Source organism: Oncorhynchus mykiss, chromosome 17 (genome assembly GCF_013265735.2).
Source record: "Oncorhynchus mykiss isolate Arlee chromosome 17, USDA_OmykA_1.1, whole genome shotgun sequence".
Lineage (NCBI taxonomy): Eukaryota > Metazoa > Chordata > Actinopteri > Salmoniformes > Salmonidae > Oncorhynchus > Oncorhynchus mykiss.
In genome coordinates this window covers 94,073,023-94,092,449 of record NC_048581.1, presented here as the reverse complement: position 1 = coordinate 94,092,449, position 19,427 = coordinate 94,073,023, and the positions used below count along the sequence as shown (strand labels likewise).

Here is a 19,427-nt window from a genome sequence, read left to right as displayed (position 1 = left end):
AACCTTGTTGTTGTCCCCAGATTACCACTATAACCTGGTTATTGTCCCCAGATTGCCACTATAATCCTTCATGTTGTCCCCAGATTGCCACTATAACCTGTTTGTTGTCCCCAGATTGCCACTATAACCTGGTTGTTGTCTCCAGATTGCCACTATAACCTGGTTATTGTCCCCAGATTGCCACTATAATCCTTCATGTTGTCCCCAGATTGCCACTATAACCTGGTTGTTGTCTCCAGATTGCCACTATAACCTGGTTGTTGTCCCCAGATTGCCACTATAACCTGGTTGTTGTCCCCAGATTGCCACTAGAACCTTGTTGTTGTCCCCAGATTGCCACTATAACATGGTTGTTGTCCCCAGATTGCCACTAGAACCTCGTTGTTGTCCCCAGATTACCACTAGAACCTGGTTATTGTACCCAGATTGCCACTATAATCCTTCATGTTGTCCCCAGATTGCCACTATAACCTGGTTGTTGTCCCCAGATTGCCACTGTAACCTGGTTGTTGTCTCCAGATTGCCACTATAACCTGGTTGTTGTCCCCAGATTACCACTATAACCTGGTTATTGTCCCCAGATTGCCACTATAATCCATCATGTTGTCCCCAGATTGCCACTATAACCTGGTTGTTGTCTCCAGATTGCCACTATAACCTGATTGTTGTCTCCAGATTGCCACTATAACCTGGTTGTTGTCCCCAGATTGCCACTATAACCTGGTTGTTGTCCCCAGATTGCCACTAGAACCTCGTTGTTGTCCCCAGATTGCCACTATAACCTCGTTGTTGTCCCCAGATTGCCACTATAACCTGGTTGTTGTCCCCAGATTGCCACTAGAACCTCGTTGTTGTCTCCAGATTGCCACTATAACCTGGTTGTTGTCCCCAGATTGCCACTGTAACCTGGTTGTTGTCCCCAGATTGCCACTAGAACCTCGTTGTTGTCCCCAGATTACCACTATAACCTGGTTATTGTCCCCAGATTGCCACTATAATCCTTCATGTTGTCCCCAGATTGCCACTATAACTTGGTTTTTGCCCCCAGATTGCCACTATTACCTGGTTATTGTCCACAGATTGCCACTATAACCTGGTTGTTGTCCCTAGATAGCCACTATTACCTGGTTGTTGTCCCCAGATTGCCACTATAATCCTTCATGTTGTCCCCAGATTGCCACTAGAACCTTGTTGTTGTCCCCAGATTACCACTATTACCTGGTTGTTGTCCCCAGATTGCCACTATAATCCTTCATGTTGTCCCCAGATTGCCACTAGAACCTTGTTGTTGTCCCCAGATTGCCACTATAACCTGGTTTTTGCCCCCAGATTGCCACTATAACCTGTTTTTTAACCCCAGATTGCTACTATAACCTGGTTGTTGTCTCAAGATTGCCGCTATAACCTGGTTGTTGTCCCCAGATTGCCACTATAATCTGGTTGTTGTCCCCAGATTGCCACTAGAACCTTGTTGTTGTCCCCAGATTACCACTATAACCTGGTTATTGTCCCCAGATTGCCACTATAATCCTTCATGTTGTCCCCAGATTGCCACTATAACCTGTTTGTTGTCCCCAGATTGCCACTATAACCTGGTTGTTGTCTCCAGATTGCCACTATAACCTGGTTATTGTCCCCAGATTGCCACTATAATCATTCATGTTGTCCCCAGATTGCCACTATAACCTGGTTGTTGTCTCCAGATTGCCACTATAACCTGGTTGTTGTCCCCAGATTGCCACTATAACCTGGTTGTTGTCCCCAGATTGCCACTAGAACCTTGTTTTTGTCCCCAGATTGCCACTATAACATGGTTGTTGTCCCCAGATTGCCACTATAACCTGGTTGTTGTCTCCAGATTGCCACTATAACCTGGTTGTTGTCCCCAGATTACCACTATAACCTGGTTATTGTCCCCAGATTGCCACTATAATCCATCATGTTGTCCCCAGATTGCCACTATAACCTGGTTGTTGTCTCCAGATTGCCACTATAACCTGATTGTTGTCTCCAGATTGCCACTATAACCTGGTTGTTGTCCCCAGATTGCCACTATAACCTGGTTGTTGTCCCCAGATTGCCACTAGAACCTCGTTGTTGTCCCCAGATTGCCACTATAACCTCGTTGTTGTCCCCAGATTGCCACTATAACCTGGTTGTTGTCCCCAGATTGCCACTAGAACCTCGTTGTTGTCTCCAGATTGCCACTATAACCTGGTTGTTGTCCCCAGATTGCCACTGTAACCTGGTTGTTGTCCCCAGATTGCCACTAGAACCTCGTTGTTGTCCCCAGATTACCACTATAACCTGGTTATTGTCCCCAGATTGCCACTATAATCCCTCATGTTGTCCCCAGATTGCCACTATAACTTGGTTTTTGCCCCCAGATTGCCACTATTACCTGGTTATTGTCCACAGATTGCCACTATAACCTGGTTGTTGTCCCTAGATAGCCACTATTACCTGGTTGTTGTCCCCAGATTGCCACTATAATCCTTCATTTTGTCCCCAGATTGCCACTAGAACCTTGTTGTTGTCCCCAGATTACCACTATTACCTGGTTGTTGTCCCCAGATTGCCACTATAATCCTTCATGTTGTCCCCAGATTGCCACTAGAACCTTGTTGTTGTCCCCAGATTGCCACTATAACCTGGTTTTTGCCCCCAGATTGCCACTATAACCTGTTTTTTAACCCCAGATTGCTACTATAACCTGGTTGTTGTCTCAAGATTGCCGCTATAACCTGGTTGTTGTCCCCAGATTGCCACTATAATCTGGTTGTTGTCCCCAGATTGCCACTAGAACCTTGTTGTTGTCCCCAGATTACCACTATAACCTGGTTATTGTCCCCAGATTGCCACTATAATCCTTCATGTTGTCCCCAGATTGCCACTATAACCTGTTTGTTGTCCCCAGATTGCCACTATAACCTGGTTGTTGTCTCCAGATTGCCACTATAACCTGGTTATTGTCCCCAGATTGCCACTATAATCCTTCATGTTGTCCCCAGATTGCCACTATAACCTGGTTGTTGTCTCCAGATTGCCACTATAACCTGGTTGTTGTCCCCAGATTGCCACTATAACCTGGTTGTTGTCCCCAGATTGCCACTAGAACCTTGTTGTTGTCCCCAGATTGCCACTATAACATGGTTGTTGTCCCCAGATTGCCACTAGAACCTCGTTGTTGTCCCCAGATTACCACTAGAACCTGGTTATTGTACCCAGATTGCCACTATAATCCTTCATGTTGTCCCCAGATTGCCACTATAACCTGGTTGTTGTCCCCAGATTGCCACTGTAACCTGGTTGTTGTCTCCAGATTGCCACTATAACCTGGTTGTTGTCCCCAGATTACCACTATAACCTGGTTATTGTCCCCAGATTGCCACTATAATCCATCATGTTGTCCCCAGATTGCCACTATAACCTGGTTGTTGTCTCCAGATTGCCACTATAACCTGATTGTTGTCTCCAGATTGCCACTATAACCTGGTTGTTGTCCCCAGATTGCCACTATAACCTGGTTGTTGTCCCCAGATTGCCACTAGAACCTCGTTGTTGTCCCCAGATTGCCACTATAACCTCGTTGTTGTCCCCAGATTGCCACTATAACCTGGTTGTTGTCCCCAGATTGCCACTAGAACCTCGTTGTTGTCTCCAGATTGCCACTATAACCTGGTTGTTGTCCCCAGATTGCCACTGTAACCTGGTTGTTGTCCCCAGATTGCCACTAGAACCTCGTTGTTGTCCCCAGATTACCACTATAACCTGGTTATTGTCCCCAGATTGCCACTATAATCCTTCATGTTGTCCCCAGATTGCCACTATAACTTGGTTTTTGCCCCCAGATTGCCACTATTACCTGGTTATTGTCCACAGATTGCCACTATAACCTGGTTGTTGTCCCTAGATAGCCACTATTACCTGGTTGTTGTCCCCAGATTGCCACTATAATCCTTCATGTTGTCCCCAGATTGCCACTAGAACCTTGTTGTTGTCCCCAGATTACCACTATTACCTGGTTGTTGTCCCCAGATTGCCACTATAATCCTTCATGTTGTCCCCAGATTGCCACTAGAACCTTGTTGTTGTCCCCAGATTGCCACTATAACCTGGTTTTTGCCCCCAGATTGCCACTATAACCTGTTTTTTAACCCCAGATTGCTACTATAACCTGGTTGTTGTCTCAAGATTGCCGCTATAACCTGGTTGTTGTCCCCAGATTGCCACTATAATCTGGTTGTTGTCCCCAGATTGCCACTAGAACCTTGTTGTTGTCCCCAGATTACCACTATAACCTGGTTATTGTCCCCAGATTGCCACTATAATCCTTCATGTTGTCCCCAGATTGCCACTATAACCTGTTTGTTGTCCCCAGATTGCCACTATAACCTGGTTGTTGTCTCCAGATTGCCACTATAACCTGGTTATTGTCCCCAGATTGCCACTATAATCATTCATGTTGTCCCCAGATTGCCACTATAACCTGGTTGTTGTCTCCAGATTGCCACTATAACCTGGTTGTTGTCCCCAGATTGCCACTATAACCTGGTTGTTGTCCCCAGATTGCCACTAGAACCTTGTTTTTGTCCCCAGATTGCCACTATAACATGGTTGTTGTCCCCAGATTGCCACTAGAACCTCGTTGTTGTCCCCAGATTACCACTAGAACCTGGTTATTGTACCCAGATTGCCACTATAATCCTTCATGTTGTCCCCAGATTGCCACTATAACCTGGTTGTTGTCCCCAGATTGCCACTATAACCTGGTTGTTGTCTCCAGATTGCCACTATAACCTGGTTGTTGTCCCCAGATTACCACTATAACCTGGTTATTGTCCCCAGATTGCCACTATAATCCATCATGTTGTCCCCAGATTGCCACTATAACCTGGTTGTTGTCTCCAGATTGCCACTATAACCTGATTGTTGTCTCCAGATTGCCACTATAACCTGGTTGTTGTCCCCAGATTGCCACTATAACCTGGTTGTTGTCCCCAGATTGCCACTAGAACCTCGTTGTTGTCCCCAGATTGCCACTATAACCTCGTTGATGTCCCCAGATTGCCACTATAACCTGGTTGTTGTCCCCAGATTGCCACTAGAACCTCGTTGTTGTCTCCAGATTGCCACCATAACCTGGTTGTTGTCCCCAGGTTGCCACTGTAACCTGGTTGTTGTCCCCAGATTGCCACTAGAACCTCGTTGTTGTCCCCAGATTACCACTATAACCTGGTTATTGTCCCCAGATTGCCACTATAATCCTTCATGTTGTCCCCAGATTGCCACTATAACTTGGTTTTTGCCCCCAGATTGCCACTATTACCTGGTTATTGTCCACAGATTGCCACTATAACCTGGTTGTTGTCCCTAGATAGCCACTATTACCTGGTTGTTGTCCCCAGATTGCCACTATAATCCTTCATGTTGTCCCCAGATTGCCACTAGAACCTTGTTGTTGTCCCCAGATTACCACTATTACCTGGTTGTTGTCCCCAGATTGCCACTATAATCCTTCATGTTGTCCCCAGATTGCCACTAGAACCTTGTTGTTGTCCCCAGATTGCCACTATAACCTGGTTTTTGCCCCCAGATTGCCACTATAACCTGTTTTTTAACCCCAGATTGCTACTATAACCTGGTTGTTGTCTCAAGATTGCCGCTATAACCTGGTTGTTGTCCCCAGATTGCCACTATAATCTGGTTGTTGTCCCCAGATTGCCACTAGAACCTTGTTGTTGTCCCCAGATTACCACTATAACCTGGTTATTGTCCCCAGATTGCCACTATAATCCTTCATGTTGTCCCCAGATTGCCACTATAACCTGTTTGTTGTCCCCAGATTGCCACTATAACCTGGTTGTTGTCTCCAGATTGCCACTATAACCTGGTTATTGTCCACAGATTGCCACTATAACCTGGTTGTTGTCCCTAGATTGCCACTATTACCTGGTTGTTGTCCCCAGATTGCCACTATAATCCTTCATGTTGTCCCCAGATTGCCACTAGAACCTCGTTGTTGTCCCCAGATTACCACTATAACCTGGTTATTGTCCCCAGATTGCCACTATAATCCTTCATGTTGTCCCCAGATTGCCACTATAACCTGGTTTTTGCCCCCAGATTGCCACTATAACCTGTTTTTTAACCCCAGATTGCCACTATAACCTGGTTGTTGTCTCCAGATTGCCACTATAACCTGGTTGTTGTCCCCAGATTGCCACTATAACCTGGTTGTTGTCCCCAGATTGCCACTAGAACCTTGTTGTTGTCCCCAGATTACCACTATAACCTGGTTATTGTCCCCAGATTGCCACTATAACCTGGTTGTTGTCCCCAGATTGCCACTAGAACCTCGTTGTTGTCCCCAGATTACCACTATAACCTGGTTATTATCCCCAGATTGCCACTATAATCCTTCATGTTGTCCCCAGATTGCCACTATAACCTGGTTGTTGTCCCCAGATTGCCACTATTACTTGGTTTTTGCCTCCAGATTGCCACTATAACCTGGTTATTGTCCACAGATTGCCACTATAACCTGGTTGTTGTCCTCAGATTGCCACTATTACCTGGTTGTTGTCCCCAGATTGCCACTATAATCCTTCATGTTGTCCCCAGATTGCCACTATAACCTGGTTGTTGTCCCCAGATTGCCATTATTACCTGGTTGTTGTCCCCAGATTACCATTATTACCTGGTTGTTGTCCCCAGATTGCCACTATTACCTGGTTGTTGTCCCCAGATTGCCACTATAATCCTTCATGTTGTCCCCAGATTGCCACTATAACCTGGTTGTTGTCCCCAGATTGCCATTATTACCTGGTTGTTGTCCCCAGATTACCATTATTACCTGGTTGTTGTCCCCAGATTACCATTATTACCTGGTTGTTGTCCCCAGATTGCCATTATAACCTGGTTGTTGTCCCCAGATTGCCATTATTACCTGGTTGTTGTCCCCAGATTACCATTATTACCTGGTTGTTGTCCCCAGATTGCCACCATAACCTGGTTGTTGTCCCCAGATTGCCATTATAACAACCTAACCCAAACCCCTTGTCATTATCCTCAGATTGCTACCTGCTACTCAGTGCCTTGTGCCACCACTACGGATAATGAGTGTCTTTGGACCGACTGGCTGCTGGTTAACAGTCTGAGTGGGGAGCAGGCCAGACAGTATGCCTGCTTCAAAAGCTCAGACTCTTCCTGCAGCTGGTACCGGAGCGGCCCGCCACCAGAGAATGACTTCATGGACATGTCAGACCCCTGAGAGGGGTAGGATTGGGGTTAGGGAGGTGCTACTTTACTCCAGTACAGAGAGAGAAGACGGGCCGGGGTGCTGAGTACACAACTGCTGCGTTCATGTGCCTCTTGGAAATTCATACATGCTTGACTGGGAAACTTGAGTTGCTGTTTTCTCATGGAATTATCAATATTACAGTTTCCAACATCCAAAACAACGTTTGGTAGGATTGCTTAGTTTCTGATTTTCAGAGGAGCACATGAACGGAGCACCAGACACAGAATATCTCTTCCTATTTCCTGACTAGTTCTCCAGAGTCCAGAGGCTCCTTGTATCTCCTCCTCACTCTGATTTAGGGATGAGGTCTGTCCTGTCACAATGTATGTATGACTATGAAGCTAACAAGAGACAGGACATGCCCAGACAACCCATTCAGAAGAGGAGAGATGGAGAGTGATGTATGACTATGAAGCTAACAAGAGACAGGACATGCCCAGACACAACCCATTCAGAAGAGGAGAGATGGAGAGTGATGTATGACTATGAAGCTAACAAGAGACAGGACATGCCCAGACACAACCCATTCAGAAGAGGAGGGATGGAGAGTGATGTATGACTATGAAGCTAACAAGAGACAGGACATGCCCAGACACAACCCATTCAGAAGAGGAGGGACGGAGAGTGATGTATGACTATGAAGCTAACAAGAGACAGGACATGCCCAGACACAACCCAGGCAGAAGAAGAGAGATGGAGAGTGATATCAGCCTCTTCTGTGTATGTTCCCTCTCGTACTGTAAAGAACAAACTTTCCATGCATTCAGGTTTATGTGTTTTCTCACTATATTGCATGTCCTACTGCCATCTAGACATTACAGTAGATTCTGAAGCTTTGGAAATGAAGTACAAAACCCCATGGATTCAGTCCTTTGAGCTTGTACAAGTGTATGAAATCAGCACTAGACACTCAAGTCTTATATTCAGTATGTTGGAAAAATTATCCCCATTAGACAAACATCTAAATTCGCGTAATGTACGATATCTACAAATTATCCATAATGAACACTAAAATGCCTGTGTCCTGTGTGAGAATGTGTATATACTGTATGATTATAACTGTTCCAGTGTTAACAACAGCTAACTTAGAGTAAAGAGGTACTCTTGAGTACAACATTGATGTCCATTTTAATAGTTGTGTGTATTACTTCCTTGTGGCCCACATACTGGGGCGGCAGGGTAGCCTAGTGGTTAGAGCGTTGGACTAGTAACCGAAAGGTTGCAAGTTCCAATCCCTGAGCTGACAAGGTACAAATCTGTCATACTGCCCCTGAACAGGCAGTTGTTCCTAGGCCGTCATTGAAAATAAGAAGCTGTTTTTAACTGACTTGCCTAGTTAAATAAAGGTAAAATAAAAAAATATATAAATAAAAAAATTGGCAAAAAGCTAATCCACTGGTTTAACATACACATCAGTAGAAGTCAACATGTTTTATATTTAAAGGAATGTTTTAAAAAGTATTCAATTGTCTTTTTCTATAGCTTTCTATTTCACTGTACCAAAAACATATAAAATCCAGATCCAGAACTTCACGTTGTTATGGGTCCATTATTCTCAACCATTCTAATGGTTTAGGTAGAGACAGGTAGTTCATATGGTTTAGGTAGAGATAGGTAGTTCTTATGGTTTAGTTAAAGATAGGTCGTTCTTATGGTTTAGGTAAAGATAGACAGGGTCATGACTGTCCTGTGAGGATCCAAATAGGTCAGATCAGGTTTGCAATTAATAACTTCAATTAGACCCTCTCTCACCCGCAGAGGGGGGAGGAAGGAACTGGTGGGGGTTAATTAAAACCTCTTGAGGATAGGGAGACGCTAGCGTCTCAATTGGCCAATTGCCAGGGTAAATGCAGAGCGCCAGATTAAAATAAAATGCTATAAAATTCAAACTTTCGTTAAATCACACACGTAAGATACTCAATTAAAGCTACACTCATTGTGAATCCAGCCAACATGTCAGATTTTTAAAATGCTTTGCGGCGAAAGCATAAGAAGCTATTATCTGATAGCATGCACCCATCTTCACCAGTAGTAAACAAAAGAGCTACGCTGAAATAAACGCTGAAATAAAATATAAAATATGCATTACCTTTGACGAGCTTCTTTTGTTGGCACTCCAATATGTCCCATAAACATCACAATTGGTCATTTTGTACGATTAATTCCGTCCATATATATCGAAAATGCCCATTTATAAAGCCCGTTTGATCCATAAAAAAACAGCTTAGAAAAACACAACGTCACTACAAAATATTTCAAAAGTTGCCTATAAACTTTGCCAAAATATTTCAAACTACTTTTGTAATACAATGTTAGGTACTTTTAAACGTTAATAATCGATCAAATTGTAGACGGGGCAATCTGTATTCAATACATGAACGAAAAGAAACCAACTCTTCTCATCACGTCTTGTGCAACTCACAAAAGGGTCCCCCGTTCCGAGTTGGCCTACTTCCTGCTAAGACAAAGAAATAACCTCAGCGATATTCCAAACACTGGCGACATCGTGTGGAAGATGTAGGAACTGAAAGTATATTTCTATTACATTTCCAATGGCAAAGACAATACAGGGAAGAGAGATGGGAAAAAAATAATAATTCTGAACAGTTAGTCCTCGGGGTTTTGCCTGCTACATAAGTTCTGTTATACTCACAGACATGATTCAAACAGTTTTAGAAACTTCAGAGTGTTTTCTATCCGAATATGAATAATATGCATATCTTATATTCGTGGCATAAGTAACAGGAAGTTGAAATTGGGCACGCTATTTATCCAAAAGTGAAAATTCTGCCCCCTAGCTTTAAGAGGTTTTAAGAGAGGGGCATGATTTTAGGAGTCATAAGAGATAATTGTTTTACATAAACTTTGCACAGTGACAAGCCACGTCCCTGAGTGAGGTCAGAGAGCTTGTCAGACTGACAGAAACGCCCTTTCTAACAAACTGTATGAAATGATGGGTTATAAATTAACATATAAGACCAGAGAGACGTAGAGCTGCAGGTCACGCTTCAAAGTGGTTTGAACTCTGAATCTCAACACGAGGTAGAGACGATAATGTCACCTCCCGGACCAGCAGTGGTACGGCTGATTAGCTGTCCTAAGTAAAGTATCTAAATAAGCTAATTGAAGCGGAGCCATTTTACTATTCTGCTCAAACCACCATAGTGCGCTACTCTCATCACCCCACTGGGAACCAGCGACATGGCAGAATAGCCTATCATCAAAGAAGCATCTTCCAGAGCGAATGGAAGGAGAATAAACTCTGTATTTCTGTTCAGGACTACACAACAAATCACCAGATACCAGACAACTACAGAAAAGGACAACAGTAGAAGACTTCTCAGAACCATTTCGGACAATCATAGCCTTACCGCGAAAAGGCCTAACCCCCTTTCCAAGGTGGCCCAACTCTGAGAGAGATACACGGCGAACCAAGGCATTTTCACGTAAATACCTTCATGATTTCTTACTCCAAGCGGGGGACGGCTCCTGTGCAAAGTACAAGAGTACTATAAGTGAGAGTAGTTTCTAAATGTACCAAAGTTAAGTGTCTCTGTCCCTCTCTCTTGCCCTCTCCATGTATTTTGTAACAAGCAGACATATTGTTGTCAGTCTGGTAGGGACCTGTTTTTAATGTATTAAGTGTGTATGTTTATCCTGTGTTACCATTTAGTTTATCCTGTGTTACCATTTAGTTAGCTAGTAAATAAATAATTAAACTAATTTGTGTAGTACTGAATCATAAGTAAGGCTTGTGTTTTGCAGATGCAAATAGGTTACGACTGTTCAGAATGATGATATGATACGAGGTTATGATTAAGTTAACTGTTTATAGATGTGATAGGTAAAGAACTTTAGAGTTGAATTCTGGAGATGATAACTCTTTAAAGAACCGCTCTTGTGGTGCCCCAGATCCTAATGACTTAATTGTTACATTATTAATTTAATCAGGTAACAATTAAACATGTTTAGGTCATTAGATAAATAACAGTATTCAGATTGATGATAAGGTCATGTCATAACAACAGATAGGTAGTTCTTATGGTTTAGGTAAAGATAGATACATTGGTAGTTCTTATGGTTTAAGTAGATAGGTACATATGTAGTTATTATGGTTTGGGTAGAGATAGGGAGATATGTAGTTATTATGGTTTGGGTAGAGATAAATAGATGGGTATGTTGGTAGTTCTTATGGTTTGGGGTTAGATTGGTAGTTATTATGGTTTAGGTAAAGATAGTTCTCATGGTTTGAGTAGAGATAGGTAGATATGTAGTTATTATGGTTTGGGTAGAGATAGGTAGAGAGTAGTGATGTCCATCTCTCATTGCATTAACTATTTGACACGCATCTACACTGAAAAATAAAATATAAATAAAATATAAACGCAACAATTTCAAAGATTTCACTGAGACACAGTTCATAAAATAAAATCAGTCAATTTAAATAAATTCCTTAGGCCCTAATCTATCAATTTCACATGACTGGGAATATAAAATGTTCATCTGTTGGTCAAAGATACAATTTTTAAAAAGGTAGGGGTGTGGATAAAAAAAAAAGTCAAAAAAGTCACAAAGTCACCATTTGCCTCGTGCAGCGCGACACATCTCCTTCGCATAGAGTTGATCAGGCTGTTGATCTTGTCCCACTCCTCTTCAATTGAGACAATTACTTATCAATGACTCAAGCCCAGCTCAGTTAATCCCGACCATTGTGTCACTGAGTTGTCATAAAGCTTCAGCAAATATGCATCATTCTAGAGGCTTGGGAAGACACAATCTAAATAACCTAATTTATGTCCCTCTTACTGCACTGAATGCCTCTGCTCAATCTACCACCTCAGTGCTAACAGTATAACTCTGGTTTATCGGCACATGATTACTGCATACAATAGCTGTTGTGCACTAGTAGGAAGTTCACTGGGTGCAGCTCACCCTGCACTAACATAAATAACATGAGCATATCTACTTCTGCTAAGCTTCCCAGTAAAGCAATGAAAACAATCAAGCATTCCAGAAAGTGGTTAATGAAGTCAATAACATGCTAGTAACAGATGACATACCTATTCTGACTACCTCTGAAACTCACTTAGATAATACCTTTGATGATACAGTGGTAATACATGGTTGTGACATCTACAGATGATCTACAGAGAAGACAGAAATCCCAATGGTGGAGGTGTTTTGCTGTTTATATTCAGAACCACATTCCTGTAAATCTAAGAGAGGATCACATGATAAATACTGTTGAAGTAATATGGCTACAAGTTCATCTACCATCTACCCTGTTGGGAAGTGAGCACTCAGTTTGTTTGTTTGATCTGACGAAGCACCTATGTTTTTAAGAATATGCATATGACAACAAACGTTTCTATACAGGTTAATCTGCCTCATCTAAAGCCCATTCTTGTGGGAAGCTGCTGTAGACCACCAAGTGCTAACAGTCAGTATCTGGATACCGTGTGTGAAATGCTTGATAATGTCTGTGATATCAACAGAGAGGTATATTTTATGGGTGATTTAAATATTGACTGGATTTCATCAAGCTGCCCACTCATGAAAAATCTTCAAACTCTAACCAGTGCGTGCAATCTGGTTCAGGTTATCAGTCAACCTACCAGGGTAGTTACAAACAGCACAGGAAGGAAATAATCAACGTGTATTGATCATATCATTACTAATGCTGCAGGAATTTGCTTTAAAGCAGTATCCAAATCCATAAGATGTAGTGATCACAATGTACTAGACATATCTTGGAAAACCAAAGTTCCAAAGGCTGGGCCTAATATAATGTATAAGAGTTCATACAATAAGTTTTGTAATGACTCCTATGCTGTTGATATGAATAATTTTTGTTGTTCTGTGGTGTGTAATGAGGAGCAACTAGATGCTGCACTTGACACATTTATGAAATTGCTGATTCCACTTACTAATAATCATGCACAAAAACTGATAAATCGTTGTGGAATTGAGAAATTGTATGGTTGAAAGGGAGGCAAAAGGAATGGCAAAAAAAGTCTGGCTGCACAACCGATTGGCAAACTTACTGCACATTGAGAAGTCATGTGACTAAACTGAATAAAAATAAGAAAATGTACTTTGAAACAAAGATTAATGATAGTAAAAGTCTTTGGAGTCCCTTAAATGATATTTTGGGCAAAAAGGCAAACTCGGCTCCATCATTCATTGAATTAGATGGCTCACTCACCCTGAACAGGCAGTTAACCCACTGTTCCAAGGCCGTCATTGAAAATAAGAATTTGTTCTTTAACTGACTTGCCTAGTTAAATAAAGGTAAAATAAAATAAAATTCACCACAAAACCGACTGATGTTGCCAATTACAATTAAGATGAGCAAATTTAGGCATGACATGCCAGCAACAAGAGCTGACACTACACATCCAAGTACAACTTATCAAATTATGAAAGACAATCATTGTCATTTAACATTTTGTAAAGATGAAAATTACTGAGGATAATAGCGGATGATTTTACCACTTCTATTTGCCATATCTTCAATTTAAGCCAACTAGAAAGTGTGTGCCCTCGGGCCTGGAGGGAAGCAAAAGTCAAGTAAAGCCTCCTTTACTAGCTCAAATAGTCGACCAATCAGCCTGTTACCAACTCTTAGTAAACTTTTGGAAAAAATTGTGTTTGACCAGACACAATGCTATTTTACTGTAAACAAATTGACAAGACTTTTAGAGAAGGACATTCAACATGCACGGCACTTACACAAATGACTGATGATTGGCTGAGAGAACTTGATAAAAAGATTGTGGGAGCAGTTTTGTTAGACTTCAGTGCAGCTTTTGAAATGATCAATCATAGTCTGCTGCTGAAAAAGGTATGTGTTATGGCTTTACACCCCCTGCTATATTGTGGATAAAGAGTTACCTTTCTAACAGAACACAGAGGGTGTTCTTTAATGGAAGGCTCTCCAACATAATCCAGGTTGAATCAGGGATTCCCCAGGGCAGCTGTCTAGGCTCCTTATTTTTTTCAATCTTTGCTGATGACTGTTACATTCCCAATCAAAAAAACAAATAATGTCGCTCAAACAGAAGGGGGAACTAACAAAGAATCACTGACCAACAACCAAAATGAAACAAGATCGGTTTTAGGATGGGTTCTGAAAGACACTCATGGGGGTGAACACTGAAAGTTGACTGGCAACAACAACTGGAACCTAAAAGACACCGAACATGATCGCCCACTAAATTTGCCTATGAAGAGGCAAATAAAATAAAAATCCACACCACACTTAAAGACAGGAAACGAAATCAGGGAAATCAGATAAAGGATGCTCGTCTAGAAATCAAAATACGGCAAGCCAACTAAAGGTTAACACTCAGAGTATTTTATTACATTTTTTATTTAACTAGGCAAGTCAGGTAAGAACAAATTCTTATTTACAATGACGGCCTACCTCGGCCAACACTGGGCCAATTGTCTGCCGCCCTATGGGACCAATCACGGCCGTATGTGATACAACCAGGAATCAAACCAGGGTCTGTAGTGATGCCTCTAGCACTGAGACGCAGTGCCTTCGAACACTGCCCCACTCGGGAGTAGGTAAATGGATGACCTCCGTACCTGTGGTTCCCACCGTGAAGCACGGATGAGGAGGTGTGACAGAATTCAAGGCACAATTAACCAGCATGGCTACCACAGCATTCTGCAGCGATATGCCATCCCATCTGGTTTGCGCTCTGTGGGACTATCATTTATTTGTCAACAGGACATTGACCAAACACACCTCCAGGCTGTGTAAGGGCTATTTGACCAAGGAGGAGAGTGATGGAGTGCTGCATCAGATGACCTGGGTCCACAATCACTCGACCTCAACCCAATTGAAATGGTTTGGGATGAGTTGGACCGCAGAGTGAAGGAAAAGTAGCCGTGTGCTCAGCATATGTGGGAACTCCTTCAAGGCTGTTTGAAAAGCATTCCTCATGAAGCTGGTTGAGAAAATGCCAAGAGTGTGCAAAGCTGACACCAAGGCAAAGGGTGGCCACCCTATCAAGTCAACATAAGCACTGGGCCATCCACTCTTTAAAAGCACCTGGTCCAGCACAGGTGAAACACCTTCCAACTAACGAGATGGCAATCAGCATAGGTGCAACACATACTGACTAATGAGGTGACACCAATCAGTGCACCCTGCTAACAAGCTTTACGTGCTAAAGAAAAACCTCAAAACATAAATGGAAAAAACAATGCCGATAACATGACATGCCACTGGCTTTGAATAAAGTTAGTTAGTCCTAAATATTTCAAAAATTAAACGCATTGCATTTGGGACAATTCATTCACTAAACCCTAAACCTCAACTAAACCTTGTAATAAATAATGTGTAAATTGAACAAGTTGAGGTGACTAAACCGCTTGGAGTAACCCTGGATAGTGAACTTTCATGGTCAAAACACGTTGATACAACAGTAGCTCAGATGGGGAGAAGTCTGTCCATAATAAAGAGTTGCTCTGCATTTTTAACAACCCGTTCAACAAGGCAGGTCCTACAGGCCCTAGTTTTGTCGCACCTGGACTACTGCTCAGTCGCCTGGTCAGGTGTCACAAAGAGGGACCTTGGAAAATGACAATTGACTCAGAACAGAGCAGCATGTACATGGCGAGCTAACATTAATAATATGCACAGTGCCTTGGGGAAAGTATTCAGAACCCTTGACTTTTTCCACATTTTGTTACATTAAAGCCTTATTCTAAAATTGATTAAAACCTGTTATGGATGATGCGAATTTTCGCAGCTTTTTGTAAAAAATCGCGCAACATTTCAAAGTCCTGCTACTCATGCCAGGGATATAGTATATGCATATGATAAGTATGTGTGTATAGAAAACACTCTGAAGTCTCTAAAACTGGTTAAATCGGGTCTGTGGCTATAACAGAACGTGTTTAGGAATAAAAATCCCTGGTAAAACTGTTTACCAAAAACACAAAAAAACCTGTAAACGCCTACAGCTTCCACACGATGTCGCCATTGCTATCAATATATGAATCATTTATCCTTGGTTACAACACGAATAGACCCCTCCTTTCTTGAGGCGCACCACAGTATGTTGTGAAACTGAAAAAATGGACAATGATTTCCAGACTTGCTGCTATCGAATACAGATCGCCCCGTGATCAATTTGATACATCATTAACGTTTATTAATACCTAAAGTTGGTTTAGAAAAGTCGTTTGAAGTGATTTGTAAAAGTTTATAGGCGACTTTTGTAATTTTAAAAAGTGACGTTGCGTCTTGTAAATGGGCTTTTCGCAGCATCAGACTGGCCTTCAGCAAACGACATTTTGGGTATACAATGACGGATTTAATCGGGAAAAAGACCCAATTGTGATGTTTATGGGACACATAGGAGTGCCAACAAAGAAGCTCGTCCAAGGTAATGAATGTTTTATATTTTATTTCTACGTTTTGGGTAGCGCCGGCTACCGCAAAATCTGTTGTTTACGTGTCGTGCTGGTATTTTGGGGGGGTGCATGCTATCAGATAATAGCTTCTCATGCTTTCGCCGAAAAGCATTTTACAAATCTGACTTGGTGGCTAGATTCACAACGAGTGTAGCTTTAATTCAGTACATTGCATGTGTATTTTTATGAAAGTTTGAGATTTATTGAGTACTATACTCGAGTACTATAGGTGGCGCTCTGAAATTTCCGCTGAGCTGTCCCTGTGCAGGGACCACCTCCATAAGTCGTTAAATTGTTTTTTTCCATCAATCTGCACACAATACCCAATAATGACTAAGCAAAAACTGTTTTTTAGACATTTCTGGTAATAAAAAAAAATGGTAATATCACATTTACTTAAGCATTCAGACCTTTTACGCAGTACTTTATTGGCAGCGAGTGTTCTTTGGCAGCGAGTGTTCTTCGGTATGACGGTACAAACTTGGTACACTTGTATTTGGGGAATTTCGCCCATTCTTCTCTGCAGATCTTCTCAAGTTCTTTCATGGATGGGGAGAGTTGCTGCACAGCTATTTTCAGGTCTCTCCAGAGATGTTCGATCAGCCACTCAAGGACATTCAGAGACTTGACCCGAAGCCACTCCTGCCTCGTCTTAGCTGTGTGCTTAGGGATGTTGTCCTGTTGAAAGTTCTCCCTAGTCTGAGGTCCTGAACGTTCTGGAGCAGGTTTTCTTCAAGGATCTCTCTCTACTTTGCTCTGTTCATCTTTGCATCGATCCTGACTAGTCTCCCAGTCCCTGCCGCTGAAAAACATCCCCACAGCATGATGCTGCAAACACCATGCTTCACTGTAGGGATGGTGCCAGGTTTCCTTCAGACTTGACGATTGGCATTCAGGCCAAAGAGTTCAATCTATCAGACCAGAGAATCTTGTTTCTCATGTACTGAGAGTCCTTTGGGTGCCTTTTGGCAATCTCCAAGCGGGCACTTATGTGCCTTTTATTGAGGAGTGGCTTCCGTCTGGCCACTTTACCATAAAGGCCTGAATTCTGGAGTGCTGCAGAGATGGTTGTCTCCCTGGAAAGTTCTCCCATCTCTGGAGCTCTGTTAGAGTGACCATCGGGTTCTTGATCTCCTCGCTGATCAAGGCCCTTCTCCCCGATTGCTCAGTTTGGCCAGGCGACCGGCTCTAGGAAGATCCTTGGTGGTTCCAAACTCCTTCAATTTAAGAATGATGGAGGCCACTGTGTTCTTGGGGACCTTCAATGCTGCAGAAATATTTTGGTACCCTTCCTCAGATCTGTGCCATAACAGTCCTGTCTCGGAGCTCTACGGACAATTCCTTCGAACTCTTGGCTTGTTTTTTTGCTCTGGCATGCACTTTCAACCTTGGGACCATATATAAACAGGTGTGTACCTTTCCAAATCATGTCCAATCAATTTCATTTACCACAGGTGGACTCCAATTAAGATATAAAAACATCTCAAGGATAATCAATGGAAACAGGATGCACCTTTGCTCAATTTCGAGTCTCAAAACAACGGGTCTGAATACATATGTAAATAAGGTATTTATGTTTTTATTTTTAATATATTTACAAAAATCTCTAAATAACTACATTCACTTTGTTTTTATGGGTTATTGTGTGAAGATTTATGAGGAAAACACTTATTTTAATCAATTTTAGAATAAGGCTGTAACATAAGAAATTGTGGAAAAGGTCAAGGGGTCTGAATACTTTCTGAAGGAACTGTATGTAAATCTCTCATTGTTCAAAGTCACTTCATCACTACTTGTTTTTGTAAGAAGCAGTGACATGCTGAATGGACCAAGATGTCTGTATAAACTACTAGCACACAGCTTAGCTTGGACCATGCATACCCCACAAGAGATGCCACCAGAGGTCTCTTCACAATCCTCAAGTCAAGGACAGACTATGGGAGACGCACAGTACTACGTAGAGCTATGGCTACATATAACTCTATTCCACATCAGGTAACTGATGGAAGCAGATAAAATTAAAACAGATAAAAATACACCTCGCGTAACAGCGGGGACTGTGAAGAAACACACACACAGACACACATACACATGATAAGACACGCTATATACACATACAGTGGGGCAAAAAACGTATTTAGTCAGCCACCAATTGTGCAAGTTCTCCCACTTAAAAAGATGAGAGAGGCCTGTAATTTTCATCATAGGTACACTTCAACTATGACAGACAAAATGAGAAGAAAAAAAATCCAGAAAATCATATTGTAGGATTTTTAATGAATTTACTTGCAAATTATGGTGGAAAATAAGTATTTGGTCAATAACAAAAGTTTATCTCAATACTTTGTTACATACCCTTTGTTGGCAATGACAGAGGTCAAACGTTTTCTGTAAGTCTTCACAAGGTTTTCACACACTGTTGCTGGTATTTTGGCCCATTCCTACATGCAGATCTCCTCTAGAGCAGTGATCTTTTGGGGCTGTTGCTGGGCAACACGGACTTTCAACTCCCTCCAAAGATTTTCTATGGGGTTGAGATCTGGAGACTGGCTAGGCCACTCCAGGACCTTGAAATGCTTCTGTGGGTGCAAGCTGTACATATAGGGACAAACATAATACTGTAACTCAAAGGTGTACATTAGACCACAAGAGGAAGATACATTTAGAGTGCATTTGCCATTCTGGTAAAAAC

At 42.2% G+C, this 19,427-nt stretch overlaps 2 protein-coding genes across 3 annotated transcripts in view; one reads left to right on the top strand and one right to left on the bottom strand.

Moving 5' to 3' along the window:
* The window catches only part of LOC110494853 (metalloproteinase inhibitor 2), a 57,624-nt gene extending 49,043 nt beyond the window's left edge, over positions 1 to 8,581 (top strand). For both annotated transcript variants that reach the window (XM_036950995.1, XM_021570183.2), the window contains one exon: positions 7,076 to 8,581. In XM_036950995.1, the coding sequence (XP_036806890.1) occupies positions 7,076 to 7,273 (198 nt within the window). In that variant the 3' untranslated portion in view covers positions 7,274 to 8,581. The remainder of the gene's footprint in view (positions 1 to 7,075) is intronic.
* Positions 1 to 19,427, bottom strand: part of LOC110494842 (synapsin-2) — a 278,300-nt gene that overhangs the window by 159,553 nt on the left and 99,320 nt on the right. The window lies entirely within an intron of this gene.